At 37.6% G+C, this 19,401-nt stretch overlaps 1 protein-coding gene across 2 annotated transcripts; it reads right to left on the bottom strand.

Moving 5' to 3' along the window:
• Window positions 1-5,318: 5,318 nt before the first annotated feature.
• Window positions 5,319-11,030, bottom strand: LOC103707859. 2 transcript variants are annotated; one of them, XM_039128418.1, is made up of 2 exons: window positions 10,317-11,030; window positions 5,319-8,357 (listed from the first exon to the last, which is right to left on the bottom strand). In XM_039128418.1, exon 2 carries the CDS (start codon window positions 5,807-5,809, stop codon window positions 5,597-5,599), a length of 213 nt encoding a protein of 70 aa, XP_038984346.1. In that variant the 5' UTR covers window positions 5,810-8,357; window positions 10,317-11,030; the 3' UTR covers window positions 5,319-5,596. The 2 variants fall into 2 exon arrangements, with proteins under 2 accessions (XP_038984346.1, XP_008790765.2); XM_008792543.3 differs by having other exon boundaries at window positions 7,917-8,357; window positions 10,317-11,006.
• Between the last annotated feature and the right edge of the window lie 8,371 nt (window positions 11,031-19,401).

Consider the following 19,401-nt stretch of genomic DNA (forward strand, 5'->3'; position numbering starts at 1 on the left):
ACTCATCCATTTCAATTTAGCTTGAATTTTATTTTGTATAAATAGATTATAAACTAAAATTTTATATAGTTATGATATACTTTTAATAAATAAAAGACATGGACAATGTTATATCTTTGGAGATGGGACGGTATCTATGTCTCTCAATCCAAAAAAAATTAACGAAATGTCTCAATTAAAAATCAACAATGTTACTCATAATCAAAGATCGGATATTTTAGTTGTATTGTTTATCCCATATCCTAACTCACGATGGCATCTACGAGATACATGCACATTCAGCCATATGGTAAGGTTGGGTCATAACAATTATGATAGAACTTAGATAAGGTTGAAGCAGCAGACACTATTTAAAGGAGCCGACCGAGCCGGTTGGAAGGTACCTTAGCAAGAAGCACCATTGTATATGTTAGAGTAAAGAGGGACAGCGAAGGAGAAGCAAACTAGCTAATGCTAAAATTACAATTTGCCTGCTTATCCCGCTTTTTTCTTATACAAAGGGCTCGTTTGGTTCGTGGGAAGTATTTTCCCTCCTAGGAATATGATTCCTGGGAATCAGATTCCTAGGACGAGGATACCTAGTAAAGTACTTTTGGTATGTTTGGTTGACCATGGAAAAGTGACAAATTTCCAAAGTGCTTATGTTTGGTTGACCATCCACTTTCCTAGGAAAGTTATGTATAATTCCTATTATGCCCTTAATAAAAATTAGGTTTTTAATGCCTCTTTAATGCTAAAGGGTCTTTTTAAGAAAAAATAAAAAAGGAGTGATTCTCATCTCATGGAAAAGTAACTTTTCCATGTTTCTCATGGGAAAGACTTTCCCATGAAATGTGGAAATCATATTTCCATGGGAATACAACTTTTCATTTCTCTCATTTGAAAACTCCAACCAAACAAAAGGCATCTTATTACTTTCCCGTTGACCACACTTTCCTCCTCCTTTTCCTGCGAACCAAACGAGCCCAAAAGTTTTTCCCACTTCAAAATGGTCGATTACAGGGATTTGTATGAATATAATACAATCCTTCATATATTCTTTGCATAAATGCATTCTGATGACCAAAAGACGCAAATATTAAAAAAATATATGAATTCTAAGACATTAGCTTAGGTTTGTAATAAGTGCTTCTGCTGTCCCTTGTGAGAAGAGAGATCAAATTCTTGGAGGAAGGAATTCTGGAGTTTGCAAAAGGGAGTCATTTATAGTTACATCAAGGACAAATTGTGGATGCTAATTTCTAGAAATTACTAATAATTGCAAGAAACAAATTTTTGAAAAATGTAATTAAATAATAAGAGAAATTTGTAAGACGACTCCAAAATAGACATGTGAAGATACTGTCCTAGGAACAAATTTCACTCCATCATATAGGTATATGATGAGATTTGTCTCCAAAGACCGCTCGACTCAAATCCTTCTATCATGAGTATGATTGTGTGGAGGCTTGACCCAGTGGACTCCTTCAGCTGCCCAAAAAGAATAGCAGGAAAGACTTAAGGCTTAGGAAAATTGTATGGAAAATTAAAAGAAAGAAAGGCTAGTGAAGGCTCAACCTTAGAGTAGTAGCTAAGGCGTAACTTGTTTTAAGTTTTATTTTTTTGTATCTGACACAAAATATGGAGCATTCTTCTAAACTCGACCAAGGTAACCTTCGGAAAGATCCATAAAGACCTCAACGACTCTCTCAATAAAGACCTTAATGACCTACTTGTGTCGGCGCCTTGTAAAGACTTGATAGTGCATATGTATAAGACATGCAGTATAAATGTCATGGTTCATGTCAAATTTGATTTTGAATTCAAACTTAAAATCAGCATTTTTGAAATTCATAATTCTTATGCTATGAATATGTAGTTAAATATGAATTAAAATTGGCTAGGACACGTGGCAAAACATGCCAGCTATGCACATGTATGCGTTGCATACGCAAATGCGACATCACATCCCACCATGCACATATGTGACCGAGCTGAGCGAGCGAGCATGAGTGATTACTAGGTCATCATCCTCGAAGCCAACTTGTCTTAGAATATCCAATGTGAAATTATTCAGAATAGGTTTTTAAAAAATTGAACCTTTCTTTAAAAAAAGGAAATAATTAAAGTTTCCTTTTAGTAATTTGAACATTTTCAAAAATGAAATCAAAATTTTCGACGCAAAGTTGGATATCGTAGGCTAGGGATCATGTCGCTTCAGCTTCTATCATGAGACAAGACCTAAGGAGGAAGAGCCCATCATATCTTAGTTTTTGAATATAAAAATGTTATGGCTTGTGTTAAAAAATTATCTTTACTGGATTTTGTGAGAGAGGCAGTTGAAGAATGCAAGATTTCAATGTGATTGAGTTTTGGAGAAAATTAGAGCTACAATGCGTTATCCGACCTCCTGCTCCTAACAAGAAGATCAAGACTATTGAGCTATTTTTGTAAAATAGTTAAAGAGTCCAGCAACGACTCATTCACTTTCTAAAACAACTTCATCTTATATCTCAACTTTTACTTTTACTTCTATTCACTTTTACCTTTTGTATTTTTATGTTTTTATTTTTTCTATTTTTTTTGCATGAATACCCTCCTAAATATCGAATTTTGTATGAATACCCTCTCAAAATTGATATTTGCATGTATACCCTCGTAAAACACTTGTTTTGCTATTTTACCTTTTTTTTATTCTTATTTTTGCATATATACCCATACCATCTAACACAGTTAAAAAATTAATGATTTCAAATTAAAATAACTTAAATACTCTTAATAGGTACATGTGCAATAATAAATACTTATAAATAGATCGTGATGGAAGACAAAAATGCAATTTCAAAATTTTATTTTATTTTTAATTCAAATAAATATGGTTTTTATTAACGGTGTTAGAAGAACCATTATATTAAGGGTATTTGTGCAAAAATAGTGATTTATGAGGATACAAAAATAAATATAAATTTTAAGAGCGTATTCATATAAATTTAAATTTTTAGAAAAATATTCATGCAATTTATTTATTTTTTTTTGTTAGTTATCTGAATGCAACCCCTGTAAATGAGGCAAATGCAAAAAAAAAAAAAAAAGTGCCAACAATACAATTGAAGAGAATTTATCCAACATATACTACGAGAAATGAAATCCAGAAAAGAAGGCTAGAGGATGGAACTTATAGCCGCTGAGGTGGTAGCCTAGTGGAAGCGTGGCCTTATTTCCAACCAAGTGGTTCCGAGTTCGAAATGCACGGACGTCGATTAAATTGTGGAGATCAGATGCTCCATGCTCGGACACGGGATCTGGAAAGGCGTATCACTCTGCTAGTAGCCTCGGTGGTGCTAGGTGTGACGTACTCACATGTGGTATTCGTGTCGGAGCCTAGAGGGGTAACCGAGCTGGGCCCACGGGTGGGAAGGGTATAACTAAAACCGGCCGGGTGCCCAACACACAGTTATTTCACTCATAACGCCATAGAAGTATAGTAGACTGATGACACATGTCACAAGTCACTGCAAACGCCAAAAAAAGTTGGTCTTTTATTATTCGTTGCCATCGTCGTCCTCCTCTCTCTCTCTCTCTGTCTTCGGCTTGTCATTTCGTCGACCGCTGATCGATCGCTGCGTTATGGCGGACTGGGCGCCGGTGGTGGTAGGGGTGCTGCTGTTCTTGCTGCTGTCGCCGGGGCTGCTGCTGGAGATCCCCGGGAGCTACCGCGTCGTAGGATTCGGGAACATGCGGACCAACGGCAAGGCCATCGCCTTCCACACCCTCCTCTTCTTTGGTCTCTACACCCTCATCATCGTCGCCCTCCAACTCCACATCTACACCTCCTGATTCCTTATTACTACCTCTCACCTTTCCTTGTTCCCTTACTTGTCTTGCTTTGTTAAATATATGCGAATAAAAAAGAAAGAGCGAGTGGCTCTTCCTAAGGACTTGTAGGATCAGATGCTTTTTTTTTCCTTCTTTAAGGAGAAAAAAAAGAGAAAGTGGATGGTTTCTTGTCTATAAATTCTCTGTCTTGCTTATATGATTTCATGTCTTTTTTTTTCTTTTTTTCTTTTTGCCTTCCGCTTGAAACGGTTGCGGGATGTTCTTCAGTTCGAGTCGTGGAAGTCTCCAGGATCTATCTCCCTTCTTCGCCTATGTCGGAAGGGGAGTCCGTGGGTCGAATCTGGTTCCGTTGTTCCAGCGGAACATCGTATGCATGCTTTTGCTGTCTTGGCTTATGACCAAGGCGGTGGACCCGTGGGACCTGACACGTGACCAACGAGTGGAGGGTTTGCAGAGTTTTTTTTTTTTTTTTCTTGAGCCTGTCGGCCAAGACTATAGACTCATTAGATATATGACTGTAGTGCGCATGCCGTCCGAAATATCTAAAAGCATCATAGATCTGTTATTGTCTCAAACTTATTGTCCCAAACTTTTTCTGCAAAGCTTCAGCATGGCTAATAGGCTGAAGTCACATTCGCTTATAAAATTAATCAAATAGATCACTCTACCATCATTCATAGAATTAAGAAAGAATTGAACAAGATTATGGCGACTACAAAAAAAATGTAGTTGCATTTCTTATATATATTACGTATCTATAAATAAATAAATAAATATATTTATTAAAATCCATAAATATACATATAATGTAAAATAAAAGTTTTTTTTTTTTTTTTGCAAAATTAGCAGTTAAATAACCCTTCAAACCGGTAAGAGAGTTAGTTAGCTCAGCCTTGGTTCCGAAATTGGACGAAAGCAAGGTTCTCTGTAGTTCAAGCTGGTGCAATCCAATGTCATCTCGAGTTGAGCCATCTTGAACGGAGACAAAATTCTTGACAATATTAAAGAGAATTTGAATAATTCTCATTCTTTTCATGGTCTATTGATTTTTTTTTTCTGAGTTAATTATGTTACAAAACACTCAATTAAAATTATCCAGCTTTTTGTATTTTCGGTTTATTCATATATTAATAATTTAAGAAATCGTTCTGGACTGCATATTAATCGTTCATGATTTTTTTTCTGATATTTATTTTCCCTACCTCATTGAAAGTTATTTTGTATAAATAGATTTACGAATTTTGAATATTAATATTTAATTTTTACATTTTTTTGAGATAATACAAAGGTGTTGGTAGTTTCCAACTAATTTATTAAGATAACAAACTTTAATAAGACAATTATTTCCAAATTTTTGTTCGATTTCTCATATTATTGTTTGCCTAAATTTCAAAACCTTACTTCTAGTTGATTTACTGCGATTTTTTGATGCTGCAACCGAGTGCATTTTGCAGACATTCAATAACACAACAATATTAGATAATTATTAAAAGAGCTCACAATTAAAAGATGCAGCTTTTCATAAACTTGGAAGAGGGATATATATATTTTTTTTTTGAAGTCCGGTCTCTAATCCTGTTTGAGATGATGTTGGCAACAAACAAGCTTGTGAATAATGTCAGACCAGTATGAACTTGTGAATGCAAATAAATACAGTGTAAAGTGGAAGCCTTTTAGTTAAAGCATCGATTGCTCCACATACCCTGAATTGAATACAAGCAAGAACAAAAGAATTCCGGACGAAGATGGCAGCCGATGAGACTCTTTATCCATCTTTCTATCAAGCAGCATGCACATGTATACCAACAGCAATGACCAGGATGGTTAGTAGACAAAAGAATAGAATACTATGAACCAGAATTGAGATCCCACTGGTGCCCATGTTCCCAAACTCCACCACCCTTGTCCTCGCCGGCAGCTGAAACAGGAGGCCTGGAGATAGGAGGATGAACAGGATCACTGCAACAATCACCGGACCCCAATCAGCAGACATCTCTCTCTCTCTCTCTCTCTCTCTCTCTCTCTCAATCTCAATCTGTTTCTTAATCTAAGCTTCAAGGGAGGAAGATTGGTTTTTCCCTTGGTGATTTGGGATATATAAGAGGCTGGAACAAAGGTTTGGAGAGGGAAGGAATGCCTGCAATGCTTGAGGGATAAGAAAGCCAAGGATTCAAAGTAGTAATGTGAGGGGTAGCTTTTGAGGTAATGGCATCACTTCCCTATCACACTTGGATGAGCTTTAAGGAATGGCTTGTAGCCCCGCGTGGGAGCAAGGAAGAGATAAAAGAAGGTCTAGATTCTCTTTTCCATGATCTTCTAAAGTACAGACACAGCTGGACCCATACATTCTTTACTCTCTCTCTCTTCCTCTCCCTGAGATTCGACTCGCACATTAAGCAACATCTATTACCCCCTTTGAAGGGAGGAATCGACTTTTAAAATCGATACCGGTGTTGCGTTGAAGTCTGAAATCTAATCTATTATATATATCTAAAATAGAGGTTTGACTTGTGCAGAAATCTTTCATTCCTTGTGTAGACACTGGTATTAATAATGCTGGTATTTCTATGCTCGTCATCATTAAAATACAGATAGTAATGAGGCACACATTAATATATCCAACCATTTGATTAATTTATAATAGAAATTTGGCTATTAAACCTTTCTATTTATTATGAATTATTATATTATCATATTGCATTTTTAAGAACAATTGAAAAAAGAGAAAGAAAATTGTATCTTGCGCATCATGCAAGACACAATATTAATGGTAGAGTTTTTTATTCGCCGTGTGAATGTTATGTTAATAACACCGATATTGATGATGGGATTTTTTGCTTGACTATTATTAAAGTTCATGACAATATAATTCAATTTATGCATAGTTCTCTATTCATTGATAGGAATTTCTACACCAAGGTTCAACTTGTATAAAATCCTCCATTTGGGTACTAATGACAAGAGTTTTTGCTCTATCATCATTAAAGTTCATTGCTCAATCTCCCAAAAAAAAAAAAAAAAAAAAGGCTCTTAAAGCTTTCTATTTATTATTATAATTCGTTACATTGTTACAATAAGTTTCAACAATAGTTGGCAAAAGTAAAAAAATCATATCACATGCGTCACGCATAGTGGTATTTATGCTGTTAATATTAATAATAAAAGTTTTTACTCAATTATCCTTAAAGAGCATCGCTCAATGTGTAATAGAAATTTGTTATTGAAGCCTTCCATTGATTATAATTTATTATATTGCTATATTATATTTCAAGAATATTGTAAAAAAAGAAAGAATCCATACCGTGCAGGTTATGTGTTCGTTTCAATGATTTTTAAAGCCTGGTACAAAAATCTAAATGCAGCAACTCCTTGTACAGAGTCACAAAAGGATATCCAACAAGTTCTAATTTGTACCCTTGTGATCCGTCCATTCATGAAGGACCAAAATTTTAGATCATCTAGTAACGAGTCCTGCCTTCAAATTTAGCCCTCAGCAGAGATAATAATAGTTGTCTAACCATGCAGGTTTTGCAGTTTATCGTAATGATGTTCATACTGGTCATCTCCCTAATGAAAGTCAGTATTTTGAACTTCTGCAGGTCCTCAGAAGTTTATCTAAAAACTATTTTTTTGCCAATCCATCTTCTTTTATCAGGAGGATTATGGAAATTTCCTAAAGTTATCAATTATACACATTCTGATTATCATAGCAGATTATACAAGTCATGGATATTGTCCTGAATGTTCATCCATCTATATTAACCTCACCAGTCTTACCGGTACCGGACACTCGAATATTAGTTAATATTGTTTTCAAGTTTGGTATATAAGAGAATTTTTAACATGACTCATAAGAAAAAAAAAAGTACATAAGAATATTAAAAAGAATAGATCTTATAAATTTTTTATGTGCTAATCAACAGTCCATTGTAATAATCCGTAACTATTCCAGCAGTGGATATTGTATAGCCAGAACAGCACTACTGAAAGCAAGCCGACAATTGAGTAATCAATCTTTAGTCCCATTATAAAAAGATGACCTTACATTAGTTAATCAATATAATTGTTTCAATCTTTTTTGTTGGGTTACTTTGACCAAATTTATCAAACAGACATTAGTATAGCTAGAATAAACAGAGAAAATGAAATTTTGACTCTTACACAGCCGCCCTCTATACATGGGCACAGAAGAAACTATTGGCTGGGCAATGCAGAAAAATGAGGGACCAGATTATCACAGGTAAACATCAGGATTTCTAAGATCCCTTTAAGCAAAATACATTGCAATCTACAAAGAAACTGTCGAACAGAAGATTTTTAGTTATTTAACACATATAAGGACCGATAACTTGTACAATGTGTAATTAAAATTAAAGAAAGTTGTAGACTTAGGGATGATATAAACCAGTATTAACCGAGATGGATCAAGTCATATACTGGCCTGCAAATAAGTCTTGATGCCATGGACGCCGTGGCAGACCTACTCTGCTATCGGTTGCAACTTCACATCTAAATAATTGGAAGTTTAGAAAAGAGTTGGCCTGCAAAAAATTATATATAACCAAGTAAGAAGAGTTTTCTGGTTGCAAGTCACTGAGTTAATTGCCAGAATCAAATGCCAACAGATCAAAAAAAGAAAAAAAACAGCTGCCCAGAATCACAATATTTACCAGAGCACATGCAAAACATTCAATAAGACATGTAAGAATATATGAACAAAGACCGTGCTGGGCAACATGTGAAAAGCCCATGGTGATCAACTAAAACAGCAATATCTCAGGCAATCCAATCATCCTCCTCACTTCCGAATTCTGACTACTTTAGTTCTCTCAAACTAAAGCACAATTAGTCACTACTCCAATATTCTTCAGTCACAATGAGATGAAATTGCAGCTATCCACTTGACCTCTTTGATCCTCCCAACATCCACAGCTGTTTGCCGAAGAGCGGACCAATAAAAGATACCTGAGTCCAGATGGGCTGGGCGTGGCTTCAATATCTGATGTTCCAGGAGAACCATCTAAAATACAATGAAATAAAATAGAACAAAAACTACTTTCATCAATTGGATCTGAACCATTCGTAGAACTATCATTGCTGTCATGTATGATCACAACCACCAAAATGATTGTGAAAACAGTGCACACATAAGAACCCAGCTGACAATTGAGGCCCTTTATCTCTTCTTTTTTTCCAAAAAAGGAAACAATGTTAAGCAATTTTTTGGTAGAAATACCTTTAAGTCTTTAAATCAACATGTATTAACCTAAATTGGGCGAAGTCATACTAACATGTTATCACAGAAGTAGAAAAAGGAAGAAAAGTTTCCAAAGTCTCGTCAGTGTCAAACTCAAATGCTCTGATTCCTCTACTTGGAGCACAATCATCATTTCCTCAATAAGAACATCAAACTTACGCTCAAAATATGAGCCTAACTCCTATCTACCACGGAACTTACTAAGACATGAAGTTTACCGAGCCATTAGTAACCTACCAACATTAATCTTCCTCCTACTGGATTATTGAAGTCCCCCATACACGATCAAATTAAGGGTCGTGCAAGAAATGCCAAGGAGTACATCAAGCATGTTCATAGCTACATACCAACAATTTAATCATCATTCATTATTACACATATGTAAACAATATCTGAGCTGATTGTTGTATTGAGTGTTGAGTTTTAGGAACAATTAATAATATTAATCTTGGATGTCCATTATGATAGGATAGCAGTGTCTCAAACCTTGGCGAAACGAGACAAGGACAACCTACTTAAATATTCAATGAATGAGGACAAGAAAGAAGTGGACTTGGCAGACATATCAGAACTGAACCAACCTCAGTTATTGAGAAACAATATTAGAAGCAACTAGACAACTTTGAGAACATGTTTTGATGAACTGGAGATCCTCACACCCTTCAGGCACTATTAAGAAAAATTATCCATCTCCACTGTTTTCCACTAACAGAAAGCAATTCATGACATATGGAAAAGCACCACCATCGCACAGACAAGAGCTTTTCATATAATACCAACAAATCTATTACTACATTCATATATAAGCTGGGAAGCCTATCTAGCCCTCCCAATGAAGATCCATCAGACAGATTCATTAGACATAACAAACAAAAGAAACAACCATTCCAATTTCTAATAAATAGAAATACTACCAAGAAAACCTAGAAACACATTAACAAAAATCAGAACTATATCAAGATGTGGCTGTGTATATCTAAAATATTGAGACCCACCAAAAACAGAAAAGACAAGTTTTGTCCCCTCGAACAAGATATAATTCCCTAGAAATCTTCAAATAAAGATAAAATATTAATGAATTAGAGATAATCAGAAAGATTAAATGCTAATATATGGCACCATAAGATCAAGATTACGGATATCGACAAGCAATTAAAACATGTAAGATATCATTCACCGCGCAAAAAGCCCAAACTTTACCAAAAATTAAAGAATAAAACAACGGATTCCATCGAAATCTCACCGGAGATGTCTTTGGGCGACGAAGCCGAGGGCGAAGGGGTAGCGGGGCAGAGGATCGCCCTCCCCAACCCCGATAGACTCGACACGATCCCGACAAGATAGAACACCATCACCAGCCCGATCACCCAGGGCATCAGAATGAACCCGATCACGAACGTCACCGACCCGCAGAGCATGAGCGCGAACGACACCCCGAGGAGGAGCGAGGCGAAGCCCGCCGGCGATACCGGCGGCCTCCTTGCCGCGCGGGACCTGGCCGTCGCCACGGAGAGCGGGGGCCGCGGGTACGGCGGTGCCTCCTCCGAGGAAGCGTCGGAGGAGGGGATGGCGAGGTGGGGAGAGCGGAGGATGGTGAGGAGGAGAGCGCAGAGCTCGTAGAAGAGCTTCGAGGTCTGCTCCTCGCCTCTCATCTTCGGAACCCTAATCCTAAGAGAGAAGAAAACCGGGAAGACGAAGCCGAGGAAGGGAGCGACAGGAGAGAGAAGAAAAACAGAGGGAATAGGGTCGTTGAATAGGGTCGTTTTAGGAATATTAATTGGATTGGACAAACGGGGATCTTGAATCCTTGATCGGATCGAGGGGAGGGGCGGATAGTCTCGGAATTCGCTTGCTCTTTTCTTCGCTTGCTACGGTTTCTAAGAGAGAGAGCTCCTGAGTTGGCGTTGCAAGGAGAGAGGAGGGGTAACGTAGAACCGTAGAAGCTATTTTTGGAATAAACAATGCACTTAAAAATTTGATATTTTAATCAGGAATTTATTATTTATACTCCTCATAGATTGCAACGAGCAAACAGGCTCATCTATCCACCATGGAACCATTGAGTGATTGACACGTGGTAGGATCAGGGGGCCTAGGATGGATATTATTACGTGGAATGCAACGATTAGAGTGAAAGTATGTGCGATGTTTTTATCTTACAGCAAGATATTATTTTTTTTTTTGCTAAAGCAAGTAATTCATACTATATATGTACGACGAGGCAGCTTCCCATCCCGAGCCCATAAGCTACTACTGGCATAGCTCTCCACATAAGCGGACACCTAATTTCTGTTAGCTTCTCTAAATACATGCTTAGTTTGGACAACTTTTTTATCTTTCATCATCATCCATGTTTCGAAGTAAGGAATGGTCGCAGTTGGCAGCCCTCGAATCTTCTGGATCCAACCGGTAACTGTAGCCAAGTCATTCTTTAGGATGATTAAATTAGCTTGAAGCACTCGCCACCTGTTTGTTTCCTATTAGATTTTTTTTTGAGAGAAGATAGGATTACGTAAGAGAAGATAGGATTACGTAAAACGGCCATGTTTTTTAAGCGACGAAAATGGAATAGATTATTAAATATTCCATGGCGCGCGAGATTATTAAAAATACCGTGGAAACGTGGCGGGCGTCATGTGAGAGGACGAAAGATTCCGTTACGGATGGAGAATTGGACCGGAGATTTGTCCGGTAGGAACCACTTTTTGACGAAAAGATTAACAAACGGCAAGGAAACTTATTTTTAGTATTATAATATTAGAAAATGATATTTTTTTATTTTTTATATTATCTCGACGACAGAAGTGATAGAGAAAAGGGTAAAAGGTTGAAGGGCTTGTCATGCGGTTGTTATGATGTTTTGGACCGGACTGGCTTTTGATTCACATCGAAATTGTTTTTTTTCTGGTTTGAATCAGTGGTATTTGTGTTTCTTAAATTTGTAATTTGTTTCTTTGATAGGACCAGCTTGTCTTGTTCCCTGTTGAAAGATTGCAGCAGAAGATCTTTTTCCTTGCAACATTTTTTTGGTTGGAATACAGGCTATTCCAATGGATAAGGTCTAATAAATTTTTGGTGGGAGATGTAATTGGAGTTGGAAATGCTGATAAGAGTATGGACAATGATTGTTGTGGCATGGTGATAGGGGTGGATGCAATGCCTTGTAAGAATAAGAAACATGTTTTAGTGTACAAGGCTTCTCCTATCGTATACGAATTAGATATATACAACCTTATCCAATATATAAAAAATTTCTACTTTGATATTTCAAATTTATAATATCGGGATCACTATGAAGTAATCTTAATATTGTGCCCCCTCTCCTGTAAGAATCATACTAGTCACATAATTCATGCATGGATGATGTTGGTGATGCAATTCAGTAGATCTGTAAATGAAACAAGACTTGATAAATGAATTTTGAAGTGATATGGCTGAATGATTCCTAATCTAGTTTCCCTTTAATCCTATAAACTAGCAATAAACATAAGTGTAATTACACATGAGGATCAATATGAATAATTGTGATTTTATTGCATGATAAAGGCACTTTTTCTTTTGATTGTCATCATACTCTTTTTTTTCCTATTCTAAACAAAAAAGAATCCCAAAAAAAAAGTCAATCTAAGGTGATTTCATTTGCTAAAGATATACAACAACATCCTTAAAGAATAGGAGATACTTAAATAACTAATCAGACGAATATCTAGTTGAATTTGTATAATAATTATAGCTTGATAAATGTAACAACCCATGATTTTATCCAAAAAGGTTAGCAAAAAAGTATTATTTAGATTTTTTAGTTCTATGTATAAGTATTCAAGATCTACCTATACGGATATCCTCACATACTCCTTCTATTTAAGCTCGAGCATCCATATCAAACTAAGGGTCCAAATCCATTTAACTCCAATCATAATTACCGTGGCTAGCTCGTAGTCAACCAAATAGATCCATACTACAGTCTCCCATATTTCACATAGGCTATGGGTTGGGTCCATTCTGATATGGGTTGGCTATGGATTGTTATCACAAAGCAAACTCATTTCTCTGAGCTTTTGCTGGATTTTAGGTGGCTTTGTGCAGCCTTTATCCTGATTTTTTTTTTCTCCTTTTCTGTTTCCATTACCACCAACTCAGTGCTGTTAAAGCCACCTACTTAGCATCATTTCTGGTCCTTAAACAAGCCACCTTCTTTCCAACTCAAACCACCAGTCCTCTCTCTCTCACTCTCTTCTGGGCCCAAGAGATTCTGAAGCAGAGCACAGCTGTGTGGAACTCCTGTCTTCTTCTTCTTCTTCTGGCACAAGAACATATCTGAGATAGCTCCCATTCATTAAAGAAACCATCTTGGGTCTGCTTCTCTGGCTTTTTTGCTGCTATGCCTGTCCCGAGTTAAACCAAAAGCTTGAGAGCTCGGCGTTTGGGTTTCCTTCTCTTTGGGTTGGGTCGGGTCCTGGTTCAGTAAACCAAATCCAATTCAAAAAATGATTCGGATCCAATTTTAGAATCTGATTTGGACCTGCAGGTCCTAAAATTTGGATCGAATGGGTCTACATGGGTCGGGTCGGGTTATGGGACGATCTGACCCATTTGCAGCCTTAAGTTCTACTAGCATTGCTTTTCAGGGTTACAAAAGTAAAGGATTGGACCCCTGACTTAAACTTCTATATGTGAGGGCTGGTTATGGGCATGTGGCGAATGGCTGGGAATTAGCGCACAAGCATGTTTGATTTCCAAAGGTGATACAGAAAATTGGAAGTAAAAAAATATCTTAACTTTTGCTATAGTACTTCTTAAATTCTGTACAATAATTTAATTAATTAATATACAAAATCTATCAGGTGGGATGGTGCAAAAGTTGACCAATCAGGACAAGTATGTGGGCAAGTTTATACCAAAAATAAAGAGGATGCGGTCAACGAAAAAAAGAGGAATGCTTTATATTTGGTTGAAGTTTTCAAATGAGAGAGATGAAAAAGTTCCTTTTTCATAAGAATAAAATTTTCATATTTTATAGAAAAGAAAAATCTTATGGGTTTTGCCATATTTTCTCCATAGCAAGTAATCAACCATATACTGCTCCTGAGAGATTGAACATATCTTGTTGGAGAAAATTGTTCGTGGCTAGTGCACCAGTGTTCATATCTCCATGATAGAGAACTAGCTTATCTGTTGCTATATCCTTCGTTTTCCTCGGTTTCTTTGTAACTATTCTCTTTCTTTTTGCTTCGCCTGTTATGCACCCTTTCATTCTGTCTATTGGTTAAACCTATGTCCAGACCAGGCTCGGCATTTCTCTAACTTTTCTTCAAGGAAAATGATGCATCCTAAGAACCACAATTTCCAATCAATTTAAGTTTTCCACATACACCGAGAGAGCTTTGCTAGTCCCAATGGTAGAGAATTGAGAACAAGCCCCAGCCACCATAGGAAAACTGATCTTTTCCGACGCTTTTTTTAACCTTTACCGACGCTTATAAGCGTCGGCTAAAGTCCCGGCAATGCAAATTAAAGCGTCGCAAAAGCGTCGGCGATATCGGAGTGGCAAAAGTTTTTGCCGACGCTACACGAAAGCGTCGGCAAAAACTGAGATTTGCCGACGCTTATAAAGCGTTGGAAAATCTCTATTCATACAAAAAAAATACAGTCTATTCCGACGCTTATAAGCATCATTGTAAATAATTTTTTTTTAAAAAATATTTACAAATCTCTGGGGGCCCTGATCATTGCCGGCATCTCAGAAGAGGAAGGAGCTCCAGATCTCAGAAAAAATAAACGCACGCCAACCTAGCTTAAAAAATGAAGAAGAGGGAAGAGGCAACCTAGCCCTGATCATTGCTGGCATCTCAAAAGAGGGAAGAGTTTCAGATCTCAGGAAAAATAAACGCATGCCAACCTAGCTTAAAAAATGAAGAAGAAGAGGGAAGAGGCAACCTAGCCCTGATCATTGCCGGCATCTCAGAAGAGGGAGGAGCTCCAGATCTCTCTTCCCGCTATCCATAGCCATCACTGCAAAAGAGAGAGAGAAAAAAATTCAATCAAAGTTTGTTCTCTGAAACTATATCATTTATCCTAAAAAAAAAGAAAGAATGAAGAACGGAAAGAGAAAAAAAGATGAAAAAGAAAAAAAAAGAAAAGAAAAGAAGATAAATAACAAGGGGAAATCTGAAAACTCCTCCGGTCGATGGAGCTATCATCGACGGCGAGGACGTGCAGCTCTTCGCCGGAGCTCATACACCCTCTCTCCGTCGCCATCCACTGTTCTCCTCCGTCGCCATCCCCTCTCCGCCAGATCGAAACCCTAAAATGAAGTAGAAATATAAATAGAGGGAGGAGAGTGAGAGAGAGAGAGGAGGAGGAGAAGAGAAGAAAAGGACCGTCACTTTCCTTTGGGCCAGGTTGGAGCATCTCCTCCACCGATTTGAAGTTGGACCACGACCATGGCTCTGGATCAGGGGTTAGGGATAAGGAGGGCGGCAGGCGGCTGGAATGGTTAGGGATCGGAAGGGGTTTGTATATATGTGGAGAAGCGTCGTGGGACTCCGACGATGCTTCTAAGCGTCGTCTAATCCCCGCCGCCTCCCGAATCTAGCGTTGGGACCGCTGACGCTTCTTAAAAGCATTGGCAAATTTTGGCGCTCGGCCAAAATTACCAACGCTTTTAGGAAGCGTCGGCGTATACGCGTTGGCGTTTTTCATTTTTCTTGTAGTGAGCAGACTTTGGAACTAATTAAGCCCTATGACTCCAAGGCTATAAATCTTCCTTGGCTTATCTGCAACTGTAATCATTCTTAACCTCTGAAAATTATGGTCTGTTGGATTATATCCTTGTCATATGTCCTAGGTAGCCATTTGATAGTAGGTTTTCTGTTTTGCTTTCTCATACTAACCTAAACCGCGGCTAATAGTTTAGCACAGTGAGCTTAAGCTGCCTACTTGTTATTTACTAGTGGATGAATTGAAAACCATCATGGTCATGGTTAAGAGTTTGACAATTCCTTTCCTCTCCCTGCTCATCGACAAAACCCCATTTCCACTCTCTACTTAAAGAGAGAGCGACAGAGTAACCAAGCCTTCTTAGCAATGGCTCCGGAGATAACATTGGGCAACCAAGATCATGACTTCTTCCAGCATGGCTCTAACAATTAACCAAGTATGAATTATATATGCTACAATGTTCTATCAAGAAAAAACCAATCAAGTATAAATATATTTTCGAACAGGATTCATCGTATTATAAATTTGTATCATTAATGCATAAGAAGATATAGTATCGGTATCATAGTAAAAGATATTAAGTATGCAGGTCACATAGCCGGACTCCCTGTCAGATAGCCAAGTTCTAAATATTGAAACAAAAGTTGGTCTAAATCTCTAAACCCACAATATCACTAAGGAATATGCAAGCAGATAACGCAAGAAAAAGTTCGTGTCCATTGAGTCAAAAGTTCTACTCAGTCGAAGATTTGGAAAGCAAAGTGGAGGTATTTTCAACAAAATAACTCCCCAACTTTTTCCCATGGAAAGCAATATCATGACCAATAAGAAACCAAAGAGGAAAAAAAAAGGGCCACGACCAATTGCTTGGAACTCCCATGAACTTGGCCCTCTCTCTCTCTAAGTTCTCTTACCATATGCATGGCCATGAGAGAGAAACTTGATCTTAATAGTACAAATTCTATACGATCAAGATGGTACAACAAAGTTGAAGGGCAACCTCATCCAGTCTTCCTCAAGAAAAAGAAGACAATCCAGTGGAAGTTGGGATTATTTTTGGAGTCATGACTTGATGCGAAGGGACGTCTCATGGATCTTTAAACAAGTGGCTCCTCTCTTTATTCTTGATAGGAGGACATTCATCTTATCTATTCTTTTCCGGCCCCCACTTACAAAGTACCAAAAGGTTTCACACAACAAATTAAGTTATTTAGATCATAAAAGCCGACTACGAGATGAAGGTAGACTGACTGCTCAAAGAAGAGATAAACATCTATCCGAATATATGAAGCCGTGGAAAGAATCCGTATAAATAGAATATTATCTGCAGTCAAGAACAAACCATGCACATAAATTCTCAAAGAACAAAAAAGATATGTTGCGCATTGAGATCATCTGTAGGGACCATGGTCTGTGAACAACTCTATAAATAGGGCTATTATTGTATCGAGAACCACCAAAACATCAAGCCACATATGAAAAGAATGGAGGCAAATGGTAGGCGTAAAGGCTTCAAGGGGATGCTGATGATGTCCATGTACCAAGCACCAAAGCCCTCTACAGTCCAAGTAATTAGCAGCAAGGTAAAGCCCACTCCATCTTCTCGGAATGTCTCGTCTGGCTATGTAGGAGAGGATGAGTTCCGAAACCCTGCAGCCAAGCTGATGCCTTCCTCTGTGAAGAAGGAAGGAGGTGACTTCAGTGTTGGAGGGGCTATAGGCGGAAACTTTGTTAGTGAAGATAGCGTGGATGCGAGAGCTGCAGCTTATATCACCCGTGTTCGGAAGTGTTTCAAGCTCGAGTAGATGGACTGCGAGAAGAGGAACTATTAGTGGGTCTTAGTGCCACAAAGATGGCCATTTAGGGTTTATGTTGCTGTATTGTAGCTATCTTATGCTAATTTTATCTACGTATCAGTTAAGTAGGGTCAAACTATATGAGAGTTGGCATGCTTCCATTTTATAGTTGATCTTGTAGTTGCATGTTACGTTAATTATATTTATATACCAGTGAATTAAGTTCAAATTATAAAGCATAAAATTGGTTTCATTTTAGTTAGGCAAATTTTGCTTTATGGAACTAACAGAGTATAATTGTCATCATTCTGTGTCATGCTTGGATAGTCCATCTTACATAAATGGCGCCCTGTCTCTTCCGCCACCCGTCGGCACTCGGCACTCTTTTATTCTTAATTACCATGCGAACAATGAAATTAACCATTTTCCAAACCGAAGGACTCGAGGCTAAGGTACTGCAAAATCAGTGAAGAAAATTATCTATCATCTCTTCATATGTTATTAATCAAATCTATTAGATTTTTTTTCTTCTTATTATTAAAATTTATAATTTTATCAATGAATATAATGGAGGAATTGTCTATTAATCTTTGGCCACTTTGGTTAGTAGATTGCGATCTCATGACAAAGATTAGTCAAAGCATGCTTGTCCTTGAACTCTTTTTTTCTTCTTCTTCTTGTTTTTGGATAGAAAAGGGAGGCTACCCATGCCACCCAGAATTTATTGTTATAATTATATAAAAGAGAGAAGTACAACATAGGGAGTGCGCCTTAGTATGCCCAAGAAATTAGAACCAAAAGACGATGAGATCTCACCAAAGAGTTTGACAATGATGCAGAGGGAAGAAGTGAGAGGTAAAATAAGGAGGAGAATGACTTGGAATATGCCTGCAGCCACCTACAATTGGAGGAAAGAAAGATAAAAAGAACGAAAACAAAAAGACATGCAGCTTCTCAGATAGAAAACCACACGTTATACGATCACCATTGACGAAGATTCTTCCCCATAGGAACATTCTTTTATTCCGACCCCTCAAACCAGCCACTCGCGAACAACTTGTGCTCAGATAAACATTCTCCCATCTCAGCTCAAGCATGGCTCAAATCTCTTCAAGCTTGGCTTGGTTCCCCAAATGCATACACAAACATAACCAACAAACTCATAGGCTTATATATATTCAGCATGAAATTTAACCCACTTTGGTGATTGGACAAGAAAATCTACTCCAAAAGGCCAAGCAAAAAAATATATGATGTTGATGCAACACTACTAACTTCACTTTCAATATCAACTATATAAACCGCAAGCAGATATATTTCCAAGAAATAAAGACTATCATTTAGTTATCGAATCATCATCTATTATTTGAAAACAACCAATTCTTATGTAAGGATATGGATGCCCTGACGACATGGAGCAAATTCTAAGAAGGGATGTTCCGCAGAGTAATGCAGTGGATGATCGAATAATCCTGAGCATATGACTGCCCCTGCTTCTTAGTTGATGAGGTTTTGCAGACTACCCATGAAGCCATGTTTGAGCAAAGACTTCTTTGAGAAGAAGATTGGCAACTCTACTGAAATTCATGGAGATCAGGAATTCGGGTGACCCAGGATCGACCTACTTCCAATACAAAATCCAACACCAAAATGACTTGACATAATCCTAGCCAAAAGTCATTTCCTCAAGGCTTAGATCAATAAATTTGACTCATTTTTGGATAACTATAAATCTGACATATTTAAAATATGAGTCAGGTCTGAATAATATAGATGCAATCTAAACCCAAACCTGAAACTATTTTGCTGCCA

The sequence above is a fragment of the Phoenix dactylifera genome, chromosome 7 (genome assembly GCF_009389715.1).
Source record: "Phoenix dactylifera cultivar Barhee BC4 chromosome 7, palm_55x_up_171113_PBpolish2nd_filt_p, whole genome shotgun sequence".
Lineage (NCBI taxonomy): Eukaryota > Viridiplantae > Streptophyta > Magnoliopsida > Arecales > Arecaceae > Phoenix > Phoenix dactylifera.

What these genes read in the sequence shown, in the direction of transcription:
- LOC103707859 (XM_008792543.3), bottom strand. Translation starts at nt 10,725, where the DNA reads ATGAGAGGCGAGGAGCAGACCTCGAAGCTCTTCTACGAGCTCTGCGCT. An exon ending in GTCGCCCAAAGACATCTCCG is followed by an intron (nt 8,358 to 10,316) that starts GTGAGATTTCGA and finishes AATTTTTTGCAG; the next exon opens with GCCAACTCTTTTCTAAACTT.